We start from the raw sequence: 21022 nt of genomic DNA on the forward strand, positions 1-21022 counted from the left end.
GTATTATATTGAAATACAGTATACGTATACTTATGTGTTGTGTATTTTTATCATGTAAACAACATTTTGGAGATCTTAAATTCATGGTAACTAACAGCTTACAGGTCGAGGTCTTCTGACCAGTATTTTTGAATTAAAATGGTAATATTCGATATTAATAATTCTAAAGTTCCTAATAAAATGCAAACAAATAATTTTGAATACAACTGCATATTTTATTATAAATAAGTTAATTTATTAAAAAAATTAGGTTTAGGTATTTAGTCATCGCAATTCACAAATCTCACTGTAATACATAATATTCCTTATTCTAAGTTTGAACCTTGTGCCCCCCCCCCCCAACACAATTTTCTGGATCCGCCCCTGTCTACAGTTGAACTTTGAAGGACAAAGGAAGTCAATAAAAACAACACCATAAACAATCTCAAAAAACATTTATTTGGTATAACAATTTACTAATAAAGAGTAAAATCGTAAAAAGTTTGAATCACAGTACGTTGGTAAGCAGATACTACGAGGTATTTTTTGTTATACTCCTCAAAATCCATCAAGAATATTCAATTTACCAAGAATTCGGCAAGATGCTAATTCATTTTATTAAATCTTGATCATCCAGAAAGAAAACATCGGTAGAATTCGATGCTATTGATAAAAGTCTTCACAGTCAAAAAGTTTCACTAGGAATGCAAAAAAAAATATTTTGATAACTAATACATTATTTTTTCACTACCACATTACGTGCCATGCTATTAATCTAAAAATTTGTATTAATGGAATGTTTTTGTATATACAGTGGTTTCAAAGTTGATCGAGTTTTTTGGAATTTGGATCAAAATTCTACTACGGTCCTTTTCATGGACATTTTTCAGTGCGACACAAATGATAGAGAAAAAGGTAAGTCCGTGATAATACACATTTATAACATTTACTCTAACATGATATTTTGGTTAAATCTGACAGTTGTCACATTTTATTTGCAATTTGGCATAAAAACAAATCAATTGTGTTTATTGCATTTATAAAATGGTATTTTCTTTGATTTGTAGAGTCGTATAAATTGTACAGATTATATTCGTAGATATATTATATAATTCGTAAATAATTTTTTCCACCTACCTCTACCGAAAGTATACTTTTCCGGACCTGATTGTAGGGAGCAAAGTTGTACTTTTCCCCCCTAGGGAGGAAAAGTAAAAGTGACGTCATGGTATTTCATTCATGAAATATAACTTATTGACGCCCTGTACAATATCTATTTTATATTACGTAAGTATCTATACATTTTAACGTTTATTTATAAAACACCCCGTAGTTTGCAGAATGGTAAAAAAAAGTAAATTGTTATTTTGATTTAACAATGTTTACATTAATAATTTGACTTATATTTGACAGTTGACAGTTATATTGTACCTGCTTGTTAGTTTTAGTTCTAATAGATTTTGTTGGTTATACATTATGGTTTACATAAATAAATTGAGTAAAAATGAAAAAATGACTTGTTATTTGAGGAAAGTGGAAAAACCATATGTATTGTATAGTATCCCTGTAAAGTGCCTTTTCCTCCCTTGAATGATTACTGCCCTCCGCTACGCGTCGGGCAGTAAACTTCATTCTCGGGAGGAAAAGTAGCACTTTCCTCCCTTGTTATACAAATAGCTATTTTTCGATTATAGCACCATCTATCGACAACTAGAATAAATGTTATAAATGTCTGTAATCACGGACGTGCCTTTTTTCTGTCACATACAATTTAATGCGTTAGAAAGAAATCGAAAAACTGTAACGCTCTGAAAGATGCCTATGAGAAAAAGAATACAAGTAAAAAATTATTAGGGCAAAATTTGCGGATAATTTTCATAATTCAGGTATCACGATAAAAGAATCACTTCATATAAATCTATACGTCGTTTTTAAACTAGGAGGAGTAATTCAAATTTACCGCGCAGTAATGCTTGTTAGTGAGTTCAACCGCAAAAAAGTTTAGACCTAAAATATGAAATTTTGACACTATTGACATTTATGAAATTTTTAAACTATCGGCATTTAAAATTTATAGGTTAATTAAGTTCATCAGCGATTTTTTGTGTTTTCTGCGTTATTCCTTTAATTTTTAGATTTTTAGTCTGCACTTATACAGAAAACAGTTGTTTTTAGAACTCTTTAGCGACGTATTAGTATAACATAATGGCCAACATGATCCATAAGGCCAACATGATCAGCCAAAAAAGAAGATGACTCTGGTGATTTTTATAGTGACATTTTTGCGTTTGAATCTGTCTTTTGAGTCTATTCCTCACTCCTCCTAGTTTAAAAACAGGGTATAATAATAAAAAAATTAAACTCGACGATGTAACTGGCTATGGTACTAAGGACATTTAGAATCCGTTCATATGTGCTTGTAAATTTTTAAGCGATGTTCATCTACTTACAAAATTGGATCCTTCCTTTAGATTCGTTATAATTCGTTTAGAAATTTTGTTTCCAACATAAAAATAAAAGATGGTTTTTTAATTAAAAAAAAAACGGTTAAAGGTAGATGCTAAAAGTTAAAACTAAGAATGGTTTGATGGTTTTCATTAATTGATAAAACAGGAAAGAATAAAACAAAGTGGAAAAGACAAAACGAAATAACAACTAGATAAGTAAAACAACTGCTTTGTAGTGATGTTGAAAAAGTATCTATTCGTTACAAAGTACTCGTTACTTACGAATACCGAAAGTAACGATTACTATACAGAGAGGCAAGTCGTTACTTTGATTACTCTGATTACTTCGTATCAATCGTATCAGACCGAGTACCTATTTGAATATTGTATCTACAATCAGTTGATATCGGAGTCGGACCGGTATTCCACGAGTGTTCGGTATCAAGTACAGTTAACTAAAATTTTATCTATGAAGGGCTATGAAGAGTTTTACAGGATTTTTGCAGGGCGCTGAGAAGTAGTTGAAACAGAGAGAGGTATATCATTTAAAAAGCATGAACCCAGAAACAGATGTCTATACGATTTGCCGAGGTATATAATTCACAGGATTTCACAGATGTTCGTTCCTTTGAAAATAAAATGCAACACATTAGATTTTAATAATAAATACACACTATTCTTATCAGGTCTAGAAAAAAAAGTAGATTAGATTGACCGGAAAAAATGTAGAAATGATAATATTTCTAGACTATGATCATCAACTTTAATTTTACATGTAGGTATGGCATTGTTTTTAATAGACCAGGACATTTAACACTAAAAACACAGAAATAAATCTATTTTAAATATTAGGTACATACATGGAGACTTCCAACTTTTTGCATTTTATTTAGGATTAGGATGACGTCTGGAAAAAAGTCTACAATAGGACAATGGGCGGAAATGCATTATTACATGTTAAAGTGTATAAAACGCATCGAAAAATGTATAAACATGTTAAAATCAGTATGGCAGATACATCAGCCAGATTTTCTTATTTCGGGATATTTGACTCTCGAAACTATAGATGACGTACCTTAGCAGTAACCCTGCGCAGCACGTGCTTCGGAGGTTGGTTCTGATTGTGTAGTTATGTTCAATGATTCCAAAAACCCCCGAATAACAAAATCTGACCCTTAATATACTGATTTTGACATGTTTATGTACTTTTTGATGCATTTTATACTGCAATTATGCATTTCCACCCATTTTTCTATGGAAAATTTTTTCCTGTTTCACCATTTACCTAAAAATCATTTATTTTTTCCTAAATGCCTTGGTCTATGTGTATTTTATTGTTATGATCCAAAAATCTAAAATAATATCTGCCCGGGGAAAAAAATTAGAATTTATAAAAAAAATTCATTTTTAATGATCAATTAGATCAATTAGCACCCCTTGTTTTTAATAATTTTTAATATAATAGATTACATATCATTTAATTTCTATCCATTAAATAGATCGGTGAAGGTTGTTGTTATATCGGATCTTATACTTAGATATACGAAATACTGAGAAATGCGATTCTCGATATGATTACCGGTACTCCAATGCAAAAGTAATCAAAGTAACGAAGACTGTAAGTGATTACTTTATACAAAAGTAACGATTTGTAATGGATACTAGAAAGTAACTATAATCAACATCACTATGCTTTGTGGTGATCACACATGACTCCAAACATCGAGACTGGTGTCGATACTGAGAAATTCAAAATATATGATACTCTAAATCAAATGGAAATGAATTCAAAATATATTATACTCTAAATCAAATGGCAATGAGACTAGTGGCGACATTCAGAAATTCATAACATATTTACAATACGCGCACTTTCACGCAGAAGCAATGAAATGCAGCAAACGTCAATTATGGCGAAGCTTCGTCAAGCAGATATTAAAAGGATCCACTTTAGAGATAAGAAAACAGTGGTGAGCGTTAGTCTATCGTCTGAGTAGCATATAACAGATGTATAGTTAAAATTACTTTGTGGTTATTGACTTTAATGGAGGTTGGTTATCATTATAGCTAGCCGTACTTTATTTGCAGCTGCTCCGAAGAGGTCTACTGAGCAGAAATTATACCATTCTCAAAGGTTTCTCAGCAAGAAGCTTTCCTTCGGCAAACGTTTCTTTTACTTTTGATCTTTCCTTGCATGATAAGTCTTGGTATTTCATCTTTCTAGCCTCTAGTAATATGACCCAGGTATTCCGGTTTTCTCAATTTAGTTGTTTTAATGACTTCACACTCCGTTTTTGATAATTTCAGCACTTCGGCATTAGTAACTCGGAATCCACGGTATTTTGAGCATTCATCTACATCACCACATCTCAAACGCTTCTACCTTCTTTATCTGTTCTACCTTTAATGTCCAGCTTTTCATCCCATACAACAAAGTAGATTAAACGTAATATTTTAATGGTCTTACCGGATACAACTTAGGATAAAGACGTAATAATATATATTCTAGTACACTAGAAGAACACAAATTAATTGGACCAAATAAGTAAACTAAAACGATTGCTGAGTGAAGTGAATAACAAATATCACAAAAAGGACATTAAATAATTAAATGTAACAAAGCACAATGTCTTACAGTTTCTGTTGGTCCTATATTATTATATGTATAATACATATTTCAATCATTCCATTAAACTACAGTCGAACCCGCTTATTGGAATAGCCTTCGTGCCCAGCAAAAGTATTCCTATAACCGAGATATTCTAATAACCGATCATTGGTGTCCAGTAAACACGTTCCGGGACCTCAAGTTTCTATTCCTTAAAGCGGGATATTCTTTAAACTTGTATTCTAATAAGCGGGTTCGACTGTATTACATGTTAGAATAAATATGCAAATTTTATTTAAAATGACAACAATAATTATAGAAATTACTAGAATAAAACAATCTACATAAAAACACAAAATGCAAGTTGGTATACAGTTAGATTTATACATCATGCCATTGCGTTGATAAAACAGTTCCTATTAAAAAAATGGATAAACGTAAGATCGAAATATTCTTTTTTTCCTACAAATTCTGCTACAAGTCATTAATACCATAATTATGTCGTCATTAACTAAAGCGTCATAACTTCATTAACTAAACCGAGTAACGATTCAAAAATCTTTTTTTTAATTCCATTTAATTCAGAAAGCAGTAACTTTTATGCGATCCTGTATAAGATTATCATTTGCCTTTAAAACATATCCTAAGAAAACATTTTAGTTCTCTTGGATTAGAATAAACATTCACTTGTTTGTTTACACAAAATAATATCCCTGTTCTTTAACTTTGTCTTAACACGTAGATTGGAATGAGCAAAATAAAATCAGTTGTTTGTATCGGAAATTCTCGCTAAACAAAGTATCTTTGGCAGTAGTGTTATTTGATGATAGTATGCAGTCAATAATGAAATAATATGAGGTAATCAAATATTTGCCTGCAAGTTATTCTTCGTCAGAGATCTACTTGCAGTATGTCGGTAAAAGTGTTTTTGCAATCTATGAAGTTCTTGGTGAAAGCAGGGCAAACTATAAGATATATTATTTTTTTAATTCGTTTTTCTTTTGATGAAACAATGGAAGCTGAAATTTTCTATTGAGGAATTCCCAGTTTTTTATCAATAATAAAAACTTATCAGTGTTTTATGTTAGTTTTGCGAAAAATCCGACAGTCCATCTCGGATATTTTTGATATTTTTGTATGATACTCTCGAAATAAAAAAAAATGTTGCCTTTTTATTGCTCTATTAAATTTGCATGAAGATTGTAAGTAACAAATTGATGATTCAGCTATTAATAAATATAACTAGAATGTAACAATATTGCATTTTTTATTTCTCCGACAATCTTCTTTTCTCTTGGAAAGACAAAGGTAACTGCCAACAGGTTTGCTGAACGAACATAGAGGTAAGTGTTATTGTTTCTTGTTATTTGGCTAGATATGTATTTTGGTTTTAAGAGTTTTCTTTGTCTCTTGAAGATAAAGTGGCGCCCTTTGTGACAAATTGTTTTTAACTTCTTTTCTTTGTTTTATTTATTAAGTATTTCTGGTTTAGCCGTAGTAGCTATGGTCTTATATTTTTTTCTAGTCCTCTAATTTTATTTCTGTTCATGTGCTAATAAGATTATCCAAAGAACTACCCCCATATGTCTTCCGATTCGGAGCAAAGCGGCCTCGTTCATGTAGGGTGCCTCAAACACAGACCATCGTCTTGTGTTCTACAACCGACCATTAGAAATCTAGACGTTTGTGATCTCGGTATGATTATACAGGGTGTCCCGGAAAATAGTGCGTTCCTTAAAGGTGTGGGTAGAATGTACCATTTAAAAGAAAACTTTCTTATACATTTTTTTTCTAAAGTCATCTGTTGCCTCAAAAAAATAAAATAATGTCTTATCAAATTTTACATTTGGCAACCCGGCAGTTTTATTTATTTTGACAGCGAATATGTTTAAAATTGTAAACACAAACAGTCGTAATATCATAATTACCTGTAACCCGAGAATACATCGTATTGTGGTATTGTCATGATTTCGATCGCAAGTATCATGTTAATTACGTAATACATACAGTGTATAATTAGTGCAAGATTTAGGTACACCAAGGCGATTTACCTCGAAGTTTAAGGATTTTTAGATGGTTTCAAAACAAAATGTGTAAAGTGTTGTGTGCAGATAAAACTTGTTTTACGAGAAATGGTGTGTGTGTGTTTTACTTTAATAATGCCAAAAGTATTAATATTAATGTATGGGCTGGTATTATTAGTAATCATCTGATTGAACCACTCGAACTTCCCAGAAGATTGAATGGAGAAATGTAATACTTAAATTTTTTGCAACATGTTATATCGATAGATACTTCTTGAAGACGTAGCTTGATTGAGTTGATTGTAATAAAAATTTTTCATGTAAGTTAAAACACTATACAAACCGTATTTATTAGATATTTAATAAACACAAATATTATGCTGTTTTTCTATCACTGTTATCAGTATTTTATCAATACATAATATTATGCCTAATGTCGATGATTCATGATAGTTGAGTTCCCGTAAAATTATTTTTACACAGAAGAAGGAACGCAGCGTTGCCGGCTGTATTTGCATTTCTGTGGACATTAATCAAATGCATTAAAATTAATAAATTATTTTTTTGAAAACGGTTGACTTTACAAAAACATTTTATCAGACTTTTTTGCTCTAAATGGTGCACTTAGCCCGTACCTTGAAGGAACGCACTATTTTCCGGGACACCCTATATTGTTGCGAAATCTACCATATATTTATCTCATTGCCAGGTTTTTGTTGAAATCGAGATTAGAAATATCTTCTTCCGTTACTGCAAATTCATTACTCAAAATTGGCGACCACCGTATTTCATTGGCAACTGCGTGAAAAAGCTCGGTAGTATTGGTTTGAAATTACCTCAGGATCTTTAGTTAGGATATTCTTCTTCCAGGACTCCCTTTACTTTGAAATTTTTCATTGGAATATTTTAACACTTCATACTTGTTCTCACTTTGTACTACGTAGCCTAGATACTCAAGCTTGCGTTCTTGAACTGCTTCTAAGACTCTCTTATCTTTATTTAGTTTTCTTAATTCTTCTTCTTTTAATATATGATAATTTCAAGGAATCTCGAGTATCATATAAATCCACATTTCAAATGCCTTAATTTTTTGTGGATGCATCTTTTGAGCATGATAGTATAATTCTGGATTATAAAATTATTTTTCAATCATGTTCATGTTGAAGAGTGGAAATAAGTTTAAGTTTTCTCGTTTGAAATTTCCCTGCATTCCCTGCAACTCAGAAAATTTGACGAAGCTGAACAGTCAAAATAAAACCAAACATCTATTCAATGACATGCAACCAAATTCGCAGAAAAAAAACGTATATACTCATTTAATTATTTAAAAATCTAAAAATACTGTTTTAACTGAACTGTTTTTAACACGCTCTTGAACAATTGATTATTCTTTACTGAACAAATACATTCTTTAATATTCGATGTCTTTATCTATAAGTTGCAAGCATGTACCTTTTGCAAAATCGTAACTACCGAAGAAAATACAACCCCCTAAAGTGATCCACGTAACCCTGGGAACAAAGCCGGAAAATAACCTGAAATAAAAAAAAATTCCTATTAAATTGTGATGAGTTACTGTTGTTTAATTGATTTGTCTATGTTCCGTGCGTGTTCGGGAACGATTAACTTAAATTAAAATAAGTGTAAAAACAACTTGTCAATAATATATTTATTTGTGTCGGTAAAATAGCGTGAATATTGCTCGAAAGAGGGTTTGTTATTCTTTGCGAGTGTGTGGTGTGTCCGCGCCGGGTGGTTGCTGTGACTATACTGAAAAAAAAAACACATGTCTGTGGTTTTACGTTGAAGGCTAATTTAGCGACATAAAGAGGCTGGTCCTTTATCTGATGTTTTAAAAGCTGAAAACATTTCTGTCAAGAAGCGTCCGCGAATGCATTCAAAAAGTGATTCATTGACATAAGGTCCGATAAGGTTTACTATTTAATGGGGAATTTTTAAACTGAGACTGAACAGGCCATTACCATCTGGTTTCGTATAGAAAGAATTATGAATTTCAGATGACCCATATTATTTTCGTTTAGAAACGAAAGTTAATATTTAAAATTAGCAATTAAAAAAAATAAATGAAGCATGTCGCTATAGTCTATATACCTATATCTTTTGTGTTTCTGTGACTTAAATATTAGTCCTACGAATTCAAAAATCCGAAATAAATCATTCTTATCCAAAACCTGGAAAACCAATCGTCGGAAAACCACGTCACTTCCGACAAAATTTGAAAGTTTGAAATTCGAATTCAGTGGGTCAAAATACAAAAGAATACGCTCTTAAACGAAGCTCTCTTCGGTTTGAATGTTCTAACACAAAGATGCCTAGACGTTAATCAAGAAGTATATGTATGATTTATCGATTTTGAAAAAGCGTTTGACAGAGTACGGTAACGATAAGACAGAGTACGATAAGCTAAGAGGCAATCTTGAAAGAAAGGACATAGACAATAAAGATGTGCGAATAATTCTCAATCTATATTGGAACCAGAAAGCTAACATCAAAATAGAAATTGAGATATCGCAAGCAATAGAAATACGTAGAGGAGTATGACAGGCATGCATTTTGTCACTACTGCTATTTAATGTATCTGGTGAAAGCATCTTCCAGGAAGCCCTTTAGCAAGCAAACGAAGGAATCATAATCAACGGAGAGGTTGTAAATAATATTCGATACGAGGAGGACACTGTACTAGTAGCAAGAACAGTAGAAGAATTACAACGATTAGTTACAAACACAAATATTGCTTGCAACAATTATGGCATAAACATCAATATCAAAAAACCCAAGTACATGGTCTTCAGTAAAAACATGATACAACCAGCACATATTAGTATAAACGGCATTCAAATTAAAAAAGTATCAAATCACCAAAACAATGAAATAAAAAGATTTATCGAAATTGCCAGGGCCACTTTCATAATGATGAGAAAATTCTTGTAGAGGCCTAGACTCTCAAACAGAACAACATAAAAATATTGAAAGTTTCGAGATTTGGTGCTACCGTCGAATGCTGAAGATAAGTTGGGTTGAAAGAGTCAAAACCTTGAAGTTATGAAATTTTGTGAACGATAAAACGAAGAAAACTCGAATATTTGGGTCACCTGATGAGAGGACATCAATACGCATTATTTCAAAATATAATGCAAGGAAAAATATAAGGAAAACGGAATCCAGATCGTAGAAGAATGTCATGGTTGCGGAATTTGAGAGAGTGGTTTGGCTGCACCACTAATGAACTCTTTATGTCAGCTGTAAACAAGGTCAGGATAGCCTTGATGATTTTCAATCTCCGACAGGAGTGACACAAAAAGAAGAAGACACTCTTATGTGTCAAACTTTGATCGGCCACAAAACAGCCCTGACCCATGGATTATATCGTCTATATTATACGTGTAACGTATTTAAAAAAATAATAAAATTACCCTTTAACGCCTTCGGTGCGATAAATTTGCTTTAGCGTATTTGCAACTGTCATTTCTCCTGCCCTGACCTGCTTTCTATCAGCCAACATAATTCTAGTTTTTGCTACATCTAATGGAGTTGTTACGGCAGCTGAAACACCACCTACAGAAAATTAAAAAAAACTAGATCAATAAGACGTTTTGGAGCTTGAAATAAAAAATTAATCAAATATGAACCGACCTTTCCCCTCCCCGCTTAGCATTAAGTGGCGATATGTCTTAAATTAGGCCCGTGGTGGGAGGTTATAGTCTAATGTGTAATTGCGCGCTACCGCCTGTTCTCTAATGACGTGCAGTCAGTTAGGCCCGGCGCAAATTGAACCTAAGCGAGACACAACCTGCACCGGCTAACTGCGTAGACAGTTCTGCGCATCCTACTATCAATGTATTCGTTCGTAGGTCTCGCTTGGGAACGTTTGTCATCGACGTACAGTTTTCTTGGGCCGTGGGACGCGTGACTCACCGCCAGATGTTTATTTTCACTTGTTTTTGTTTGCGAGATGGACTTATCTGGAATGAATACGGATGGTACTGAAGTACAATTTATGATAAATAAAAATATTAGCATAGTCAACACCCCGAGTGAAAACTGCGTTGTCTTTGTCATTTAATTCTGAAAACTTTTGGTAGACTAAATAAGCAGCGATACGAAATTAATAATCAAAGTTACGTCTTTACAAAAACACATTATTAGAAAAATAAGGTGAAAAATTATTCATGTTACTTAAAACCGTGATCGATAAAAATATCGTATTACCCTCAAATTCAACTTGTCGGTATATTACATTTTTGTTTATTACATCATTTTGGTTTATGCTTAAAAATTAAACCGAAATATGCAGATAGTGTTATTTTTTATGACCGATCAGTAGCGGAGGGATTATGAATTATTATGACCTGCAGTAATTGTAAATGATTGCGATCCTGCAGTAATTGTAAATGATTGTGATCCGAGCAGTAAATTGAGGAATATAAGTTATGACCGAGCAGTAGGGGAGAGATTATTTTAAATATGTAGGTATTATGTGCAGAAATAAAATACTTAGTGTAAGATATCTTTTTATGCACCCGCTTATGATCAAATTCGATGTTATCGAAAGTCATACCGCTACGACTACTAGGGACGTGTACGATATTTCTAAAACGTTATTAGTTACAAGTACGGAAATACCGATTTTACGTTGCCTACTCAATTCAGTACAAGGATCAGATACATTAGTATTTTGTAATTAGTATTTGTACTCAGTACCGCTGAGAACCGGTATCAAAAGTAACCGTTACATGTCCGCACTGATTTTGCCCGTCTCTATTCGCCACGTCGATAGCCAACAGTTGGGTCAGGTTGTGTTCAATATGCGGCACGCTAGAAAAATAAATGCATGGGTCACTCGTCCCGCCGGCGCAGGTTGTGTCTGGCTTAGGTTCAATTTGCGCCGGGCCTTACTGTTGCAATTTTTTTTTGTTTATTAGGCAATCTGTTATAACATATAACAATAGGCACATTTTATCTGAGAAATAATGACATGAAGAGATTGTGACCAGCGCCACACATCTCTATAGAGATAATATTAAATTACTGTATTACATATATTAACTTAGCTACTGTAACAATATTAATGTCTGTGCGGTAAATCTAATGGTGTCTGTCTCTTTAACCGTTTTGTTTCCTGACTGTTGTCTAACAAATTAATTGCAAGCACATTCGCGTGGCTTTCAAGACGTACGATGTATTTTGCACTTAACTCCACTATCACTTCACTGACGGTTTTCGTTTCCAGATCATTGTAAATATCCCTGTTAGTAACAAACCACGGAGCATCGATTATTGAACGTAACACCTTGGACTGGAATATCTTAATTATGGATACATTCGACTTGGATGCTGTTCCCCAGAGCTGCAGACCATATGCCCAGACTGATTTGAATATTGTATTGTAGACTAGCAGTTTATTTCTTGTCGTGAGCTTAGACTTACGCCCTAGAAGCCAATAATGCTTACTAAATTTTATGCCCAGTTGTTTCCGTTTGTTCCATATATGGGTTCTCCAGGTTAATCCCCTGTCCAAGTGCATGCCCAGATATTTTACAGAGGTAACTGAGGGAATTACCTTATTATTTATTGTTACTGTAGGTGATTCACCGTGACATTTTGTAAAAACTATATGGTTTGATTTTTGTTCATTCAATTTAATTCTCCAATTTTGTGCCCATGTACTTATTTGATTTAATACTCTCTGGAGTTTTGCAGCAGCTTCGACGGGATTTTTGTGTACTGCTAGGATTGCAGTATCGTCTGCAAAGGTGGTGGTCGTTGTATCACGATTTGTGGGTAAGTCTGCTGTGTAAATCAGATACAATTTTGGTCCCAGAACGCTTCCTTGCGGTACCCCTGATCTGATGGGATATAGTTTTGTAAAGGCTGACTCAAACTTCACTTGAAAGTATCTTTCTGATAAATACGACTTAAGGAGTGTATATAGTTCCTCTGGTAAGTTCTTTTTCAGTTTATACAACAGTCCTTGATGCCAAACTTTATCAAAAGCCTGGCTAACATCGAGGAATGCTGCTGAACAGTAACTTTTTTCTTCAAATGTTTTATTTATAACGTTGACCACTCTGTGAACTTGTTCGACGGTACCATGCTCTTTCCTAAAGCCAAATTGGTGGTCGGGTATCATATTTCTGTCTGTTAGTATTTGTAGAAGTCTTTTTTCTATTATTTTTTCCATGATCTTAGACATTACTGGCATTAAACTAATTGGTCGATATGAAGTGGGCTCATTTGGAGGTTTTCCTAATTTTTGTATAAGGATAATTTCCGCAATTTTCCATTGGATTGGCAAGTGTTTTAGCCTTAGTACCGCATTACACAATTGAGTTAGCATTTTAATTGCTTTGGTAGGTAGATTTTTAATTACCTAACCTGTGATTAAGTCATAGCCAGGTGCTTTCTTTTTTATTAGATTATTGTTGATTATGTTTTGAACTTCTTTGGGTGAAACGTGTATTGTGTTTTCTCCTGTCGGGGTTTGGTTCTGTAGGAAATTGTAAATTTCTTGATCGTTATTTGTTGCAGCAGCTGGTATAGGTTTGAAAACTTCTTCTAGGTATTCGCCGAAAGTGTCTACCTTTTCATTGTTTGTTCTGGCCCATGTTCCGTTGGATTTTCTAATTGGTGGGATATGACGATGTTGCTGTTTTAATTTTTTTGTAGCCTTCCATAGCGCATAATCACTAGCATCTGACGGCGTTAAATTTTCTAGGTATTCTTGAACGCTGTTATTTTTTAGTTGTTTTAGTAGTTCCTTCAATTGTCGTGCTGCTCTATTGAGCCTTCACTTGTCATCTGGATGTCTAGTTTGCTTCCAAGTTCTACTCAGATACCTTTTTTCAATTATTTTTCTCTGACATTTATTGGACAATTAATTTTTTGTTTTGCTTTTGTTGGTATAGGTGTTGATTTCCATGCAGCTTCCTGAATCGTTGTTGTGTAATTTTGGATTTCTTTTTCTAGTTCTTCTGGTGACTTTAGTGATACGTTTAGTTCAATATTTGCTTCAAGCCTTTCTCTGAAAGCTTGCCAGTTGGTTTTGTAATTGTGCAACTTGGGCAGAGGCTCTTTTTCTTTAATTCCTGAATGTACAGTTGCTACTACAGGAGTATGATCAGACTCTATATCAAGATTTGATTCGATACTTAGATATCCCCTTGAGAACCCTTTTGTAACAAAGAAATCTAAACAGTCGGGAACTTTCTGCGGGTCGGATGGCCAGTATGTGGGCTGATACGTAGACAAATGGTCCAAGTGTTGTTCTGATATGATTTGATGTAGTACCCTGCCTCTTCCAGGAGCGCACAGTCTTGAACCCCAACTAGTATGTTTGGCGTTATAGTCTCCACCTGCCAGGAAACGGTTACCAAGTTGGTTAAAGAGACTACTTAAAGAATTTTTGTTAGCTCTATAATTTGGTGGGCAGTATACAGCAGCTATCGAGATTGGTCCGATCCAATCTTCTATTTCAATGGAGACTGCTTGTAGATCTGGTTGTTCAATATTTTGTAAAATATGGTGTTATATACCCTTTCTAATGATTATAGCTGTTCCAGCACTGGCTCTTCTTGCTCCGTCTGGATGGGCAGCATTGTACGTTAAATAGTTGGATATTCTAAAACTATTTTCTGATGTTAAGTGAGATTCAGATATTAGAATTATATCTAGGTTGTGAAATTTTAAAAATGCCTCAATTTCATTCTTCCGATTTATGACCCCATTGGCGTTCCATAAAGCTATTTTAAATATTTGAGCCATTAATTATTGGATTTAGTGTTTTGCTGTACTAGATCTCTCAAATGTCTTATTTCCTTGGTTAGTTCAAGGATTGCTTGCTGTTGCTTTTCTATTTGTTGTTGAAGTTGAACGTTTTGTTGCAGGAGATAATTATTTTGCTGTTGAAGGAACGCGGTGAATTGATTGTTTGTTGACTGCGGTAATAACTCTACCCTGTTTGTATTTTGAACTTGATTTTGATTTGAAGCTGCTTGTGCATATGTTTTCACCTCTACTGGAGCGTGTGAGCTGCTTATAGTGTTTTGTGATTCTTTTTCTTGTACTTTTGGTCTTGTCACTTGATTTTGTACAGCCACACCATTACTGGAGGGATATCTTCTATTTAAAATTTCAAGGTATACCTGACAACCTTTATAATTTGCAGGATGTGCTCCTCCACATAATGCACATTTTGCTGGATTGCCATCCTCTTTTTTTCTTTTTGCAGGTACGGTAGTCGTGATACTCAGCACATTTCACGCAGCGAAATTGTTGAGTGCATTGGTTTCTTGTATGTCCATAACTTTGGCATCGTTTACATTGCACTATAGTTTGCTTTTTGTGGGGTGTTTCGAATCTAACAACTGCATTTAACAGTTTTGAGATTTTAAAGATATCACCGTTATTTCGATTTCTCTCAATGTCAATAAAGAACAAGTTTTTGGGTGATTTTGTTTGTTTGTCATGGACATTCATTATTTGTTTTACCTTATGACCTTCTTCTGCTAATGCTGCTGTTATGTCTTTTGTGTCTGTGCTGTGGTGTATGTTTCGTAAAACTACTCTGTACGATTTTTCTTCTGGTAGTTTATAGGTATGCCTGACGATTTTATTGTCGTACAGCAGCGTTTTGATTGTTTTGTAATTGTCGATAGTAGTTGTCTGGATTTTTATTTTGTTTTCTGATAACAATTTGTAAGAAAAATCTGACGTAGATGAGCGAATTAATGTTAGAAGACCTGGTAAATTTGAGACTCCATATAGTATAAAAGGAGGAACTTTATCTATTTCCTTTTTGTTATTATTTATTTGCTCTGTATCATCTTCATTTGATAGTGAAGAAAAACGATTTTGTGTGCTAATAGAATTTTCAACTTCACTTACCTTTAAGGATTTCTTTTTCATTTGTGGGCTGTTGCTATTTCTTCTCCGCTTCTTATATTCAATTTTTTGGAACTCATTTGGTTGAAATACTTCATTATCTGAATTTTTTGCTCCATTTTTTCGTTTTCTGACAGTGAGACATTTCTTTTGATTTGGTTTTGATTACTTGTAGTTGGATTTACCGCATCATAATAATAATTTATCTTCTGCTGAACTTTATTTTGGTGGCTTTGATCGGGAATGGCCTGTGTTGACATCGTGAATGGTGTACATTGCATTTGTTGTTGAGTGAGAAACATCCCCTGTGAGTAGTTGTTATGAGGCGCATAATTTTGTGGTACCATTGGGATGGATTGATTTGCATCAAATGCAGTTGGATACTGAACATTTTGCGTGCTGTAAATGTTTGGGATGGGTTGCATTTGTATATATGGTGTAATTTCCCCTATATTCGTAGTCTGATACATTTTTGGTTTAATAATTTATTCAGCTAATTTATTTAAGTTACGCCACTGATTAAAATAGTCATACCGATTATTGTGTTTAACTTTTTCACAGAATTAGGTATTAATTGTTGTTTGTTTTGTTTCTTAATGATGGGTAATTAATAAATAAATAAATACCTTTATACGATCACTGATAACAGCTGTCACAAAGCGATAAGACACCTGCACCGGTTTTCGCCGTCAGATGCAGGCAACTTCTTTTTATGTAGCGTAAGTTGTTGTCAAGTTTTATTTTTAAAACACAGCACAGTTTAAAACAGATTAAAAACAGTTTAAAAACGTTGTTTCGAATATTTGTATTTACATCGATTGGCAATTCGACCTTATCGGTCGACGTCTGAAACGGGACTGTTGCAATGAGAGAGAGAGAGAGAGAGTAGTGCCATGTTCGGTTGCACAACGCATTGTTATCAAAACTCGTTTGTCTGCAGGCAAAATTTTAGCGACAGTGTTTTGGGATTATCGTGGCGTTTTGTTGCTGGATTTTCTTCATGAGGGACGAACCATGAATGCCGCTTATTACTGTAGTCTTTTGGACCGTGTTCGAGCTGCCTATAGGTCCAAAAGACGGGGATGTCCTATACGAGATGTGTTGCTCTTGCATGACAACGCAAAAAAATAGTGGAGTGGAAATGCATTGGACTCTCGTTGAACATTCTGCATACAGTCCTGATCTTTCACCATGTGATTTCCACATGTTCAGTTCATTAAAAGATGCACCAGGCGGAGCGCTTTTTGATGATGATAATCAAGTGGAGCAATTGGCTAGATATCCGCCCTCATTCTTTTTATGAAAATGGAATACAGAAACTTCCTAGCCGCTGGGAAAAATGCATACAGAAGGAAGGAATGTATATAGAAAAATGAAGTATTGTTTAGTTGAAGTATTGTTTAACTATTGGAATTATAATTCAATAAAAAGTTATTAGCAAAGGTGATTCACCTCTCGTGGTAAGAAGCATCTAAACACTAACGAGATCAACATCTCCTAGATTTTGGCAGTCTTGGTCTACATATACTCACGATTTTGTGAATAGAGTAGTCCTGACTGAAAAGATCATTACTATTTGCCTCAGATAGGAAGGCTTAGTGATACTAGAAGAGAATATTCTCGGCAAAATTTTTCTATTTTCAAAAACCGAAACAAAAATAAAAACTAGATACGGGTCAAATTGTTATAATTTAAAAAATATGTAGGTATATTGTTTTTGCCAATCCCATGAACCACTAGCAAGGGTGTTGATAGTGTCAATATTTATTGTTTTGGTGCAATATTAACGTGCAAATACTTAGAATGGTGTTCATTTAAGCAGAGAAGAACAAGTTGAGGAAACTGAGTTTGTCGATAATTTAGCAACTTTAAAATATGGTGATGAGTCGGCTGAAATAATGGCAGATTTGGCACTTTATCGGTCAGGGAGGAATTTTTTTGGAAAACCATACGTTGTAAAATCAATTGAAAAACTAGACTTAATCATATGGTGAAAAGGTACATGTTTCGGAACAAAATTAACTAACATAGTAGTTGATATATTATTAAGCATGCTCTCATCCAGTGCAGTGACTGAAAGAAGTTTCAGTACTTATGGTTTTTTTATCCACTCCTCTAAAAGAAACCGGATCACTGCTGAACGGGCTCGTAAGCCCGGCCGCACATCAAAGAAACATGAAACGTAAATTACGTTTCATGGAAATAAACCACTGCTAAACAAATATATATCCGGCCATTTATGAGACTCTCCGAAAATAAAAATGTGTCATGAGCATGAATCACACTCGTTTCATTAGTAGGCGGACTTTAAGATTTTTTTAGCAGTGTTTTCTTTTCATGAAACATGTTTTTCGTTTCATGTTTTTCGTTTCATGTTTCTTTGGTGTGCGGCTTGGCTAGGGTAACTTTTATTGCTCACAATTTAAAATTGTTAGACGTAGACCAATCCATGACTGAGCTGGCCACTCGTGGAAAACAAAATCCCACAACTCATCAGTACATTGAAATGCAGATTGTAGATGACTAGGATGAGCTAATGATAGAAATAGATTCTGAATCTGAGGTCTCATCTTTTATCATACCACATCGATTATTTGCTGTTTCATTTCTGAGAAGAAAATTTCATTTTTTATCAAAAAAATTTTGTTTTCTGTTGTTTTTGTATTTTTTTATATAAAAGAACACTGTTGTTTCGTCTCATAATTTTGTATATAAGATCATGATTTTTAAAACCCTATTTTTCATCTTCAACAATATTCTTAAGTGCGTCATGGGGTTCATTCTCAGAAAATTCTCCATATCGAGAATTTTCCGATTTTTCATTCTCGAGAATTTTCCAACACTAGGAAGGCTGCAAGGACCCATAATTGGCTCCAAGGTAGTTCCAGAGTATAAGATGGCACGATACAGATGCTAAGATGACCAACAAAGTAAATTTAATCTTGAGTGCCAACAATAATGAACTGGCCAATGTATGTGCGAGACACGGCTCGTCCACTCTGCCTCTGGGGCTCGAGCTCGTTTTAGAGTGGCCTTCAGTACTACTTCGGCGTAATATTAGGGAGGTACTAAAGGGAGGTTCCTGCATTTCGGGCGATAAAGAAGATATGACACAAGCTAGGCTCCACTCAGCAAGGCCGTCCAACAATATCACATTCTCTTACTCTACTTGCTACCTTTTACTGTCTTACTTAAAAAGTAGATGTTCTCTGATGGTCGGTATGCTCATTGGCCTCATTTGACGGCACTTACATCTACTCGGATTAGTGGATAATTCAAAGTAACACCTGTGTGACGAGGAGGGCGAAACGCCCACATAAGTTCTCTGTATCCAGCACTGGCCTACCAGAGGTGGCAAGTCTTTCTTCTTCGACTACCGACTCCATTAATGAAGCTTGTCTATAACCATTGCAAATTCGTCTCTATCTTCTTCTTCTTCTTGCAGTACCGCTTCCAAGACTCACAAAGGGTTGTAGCGCCATTAGAAGAAGGTAATACACATAGTTTCAAAAGTTATACATCACCCCTCGTATTCACGATGTTAACGCTTTTGTAAATCCGTATCTTTATCACATATTTAATGGGCCCTTTTTATAAAAAATACACCATTTTTAGTTTTTATTTTATTTGATTACCCATTTAGTTGACCTGGTTTTGCCGAGGTGTAAACATTTGAAAAATTTATTCTGGTGAAATTTTTGAAAACGTGATTAAAAATGAATCGTACTTTAATTTCTGAGTTGGACCATATAAGAATTATCGATTTAGTTGAAGAAGGCCATTCACAGAGGTTCGTGGAGGAAAGAGTGGGTGTTTCTAAGACAGGCCGCACATCAAAGAAACATGAAACGTAAATTACGTTTTATGGAAATAAAAAACTTCTAAACAAATATACGTCCGGCCATTTATGAAAGTCTCCGAAAATAAAAATGTGTCATGAGCATGAATCACACTCGTTTCATTGGTAGGCGGACTTTGAGATTTGTTTAGCAGTGTTTTATTTTCATGAAACATGTTTTACGTTTCATGTATCATGTTTTTCGTTTCATGTTTCTTTGGTGTGCGGCTTGCGTTAGAGTAATGTCTCACGGATATGAAATAGGTTCCTGGAGACAAACTCTATACGGAATAGAGCTCGGTCTGGTAGACCCCGGGTTACCAATGATCGACAGAATAGATATATCAGAATTTCCATCCTTAGAAATTCTTCGATGTCTGTACCAGCCCTCCAAAGAGAATTCAGGCATGCTACAGGTGTCAGAGTATCGTTGTCTACAATAAGAAGAATTTTAGACTCAGGTTTGAGGAGTCGTCGACCAATAAGAGTTCATCAGCTACAACCTAGACATGTTTTGGACCGCCTCAATGGGCTCAAGAACACATAGAGCTCCCCCAACTGTTTTGGAATTTTGTGCTTTTTTCAGACGAGACCAGAATCTGTTTAAATAGTGATAACCGGCGAATTCGTGTGTGGCTAGTTGTGCAGCTTTTGTTGGCTCTCGCCACTCACAAATTCGCCGGTTATCACTATTTAAACAGATTCTGGTCTCGTCTTAAAAAAGCGCAAAATTCCAAAACTGTTGGGGGAGCTGTATGTGTTCTTGAGCCCACTGGAGGCGGTCCAAAACATGTCTAGGTTGTAGCTGAGGAACTCTTATTGGTCGACGACTCCTCATACCTGAGTCTAAAATTCTTCTTCTTATTGTAGCCAACGATACTCTGACTTCTGTAGCATGCCTGAATTCTCTTTGGAGGGCTGGTACAGACATCGAAGAATGTCTAAGGATGGAAATTCTGGTATATCTATTCTGTCGATCATTGGTGATCCGGGGTCTACCAGACCGAGCTCTATTCCGTATCGAGTTTGTCTCCAGGAACCTATTTCATATCCGTCAGACAGCACTCTTAGAAACACCCACTCTTTCCTCCACGAACCGCTGTGAATGGCCTTCTTCAACTAAATCGATAATTCTTATACGGTCCAACTCAGAAATTAAAGTACGATTCATTTTTAATCACGTTTTCGAAAATTTCACCAGAATAAATTTTTCAAATGTTTACTC

The 21022-nt window shown here is 34.6% G+C and overlaps 1 protein-coding gene across 2 annotated transcripts in view; it reads right to left on the bottom strand.

Annotated features, from left to right (window-relative positions):
* Positions 1-417: 417 nt before the first annotated feature.
* Positions 418-21022, bottom strand: part of LOC114334463 (S-adenosylmethionine mitochondrial carrier protein) — a 50468-nt gene continuing 29863 nt past the window's right edge. The window contains exons 6-8 of one of the 2 annotated variants that reach the window (XM_028284504.2): positions 10493-10634; positions 8511-8593; positions 418-677 (exon numbers count right to left, since the gene is read on the bottom strand). In XM_028284504.2, the coding sequence (XP_028140305.1) occupies positions 643-677; positions 8511-8593; positions 10493-10634 (260 nt within the window). In that variant the 3' untranslated portion in view covers positions 418-642. Of the gene's footprint in view, positions 8594-10492; positions 10635-21022 lie in introns of both variants that reach the window. The other variant, XM_028284502.2, reaches the window with a different exon arrangement.

Source organism: Diabrotica virgifera, chromosome 3 (genome assembly GCF_917563875.1).
Source record: "Diabrotica virgifera virgifera chromosome 3, PGI_DIABVI_V3a".
In the NCBI taxonomy this organism is placed as follows: Eukaryota; Metazoa; Arthropoda; class Insecta; order Coleoptera; family Chrysomelidae; genus Diabrotica; species Diabrotica virgifera.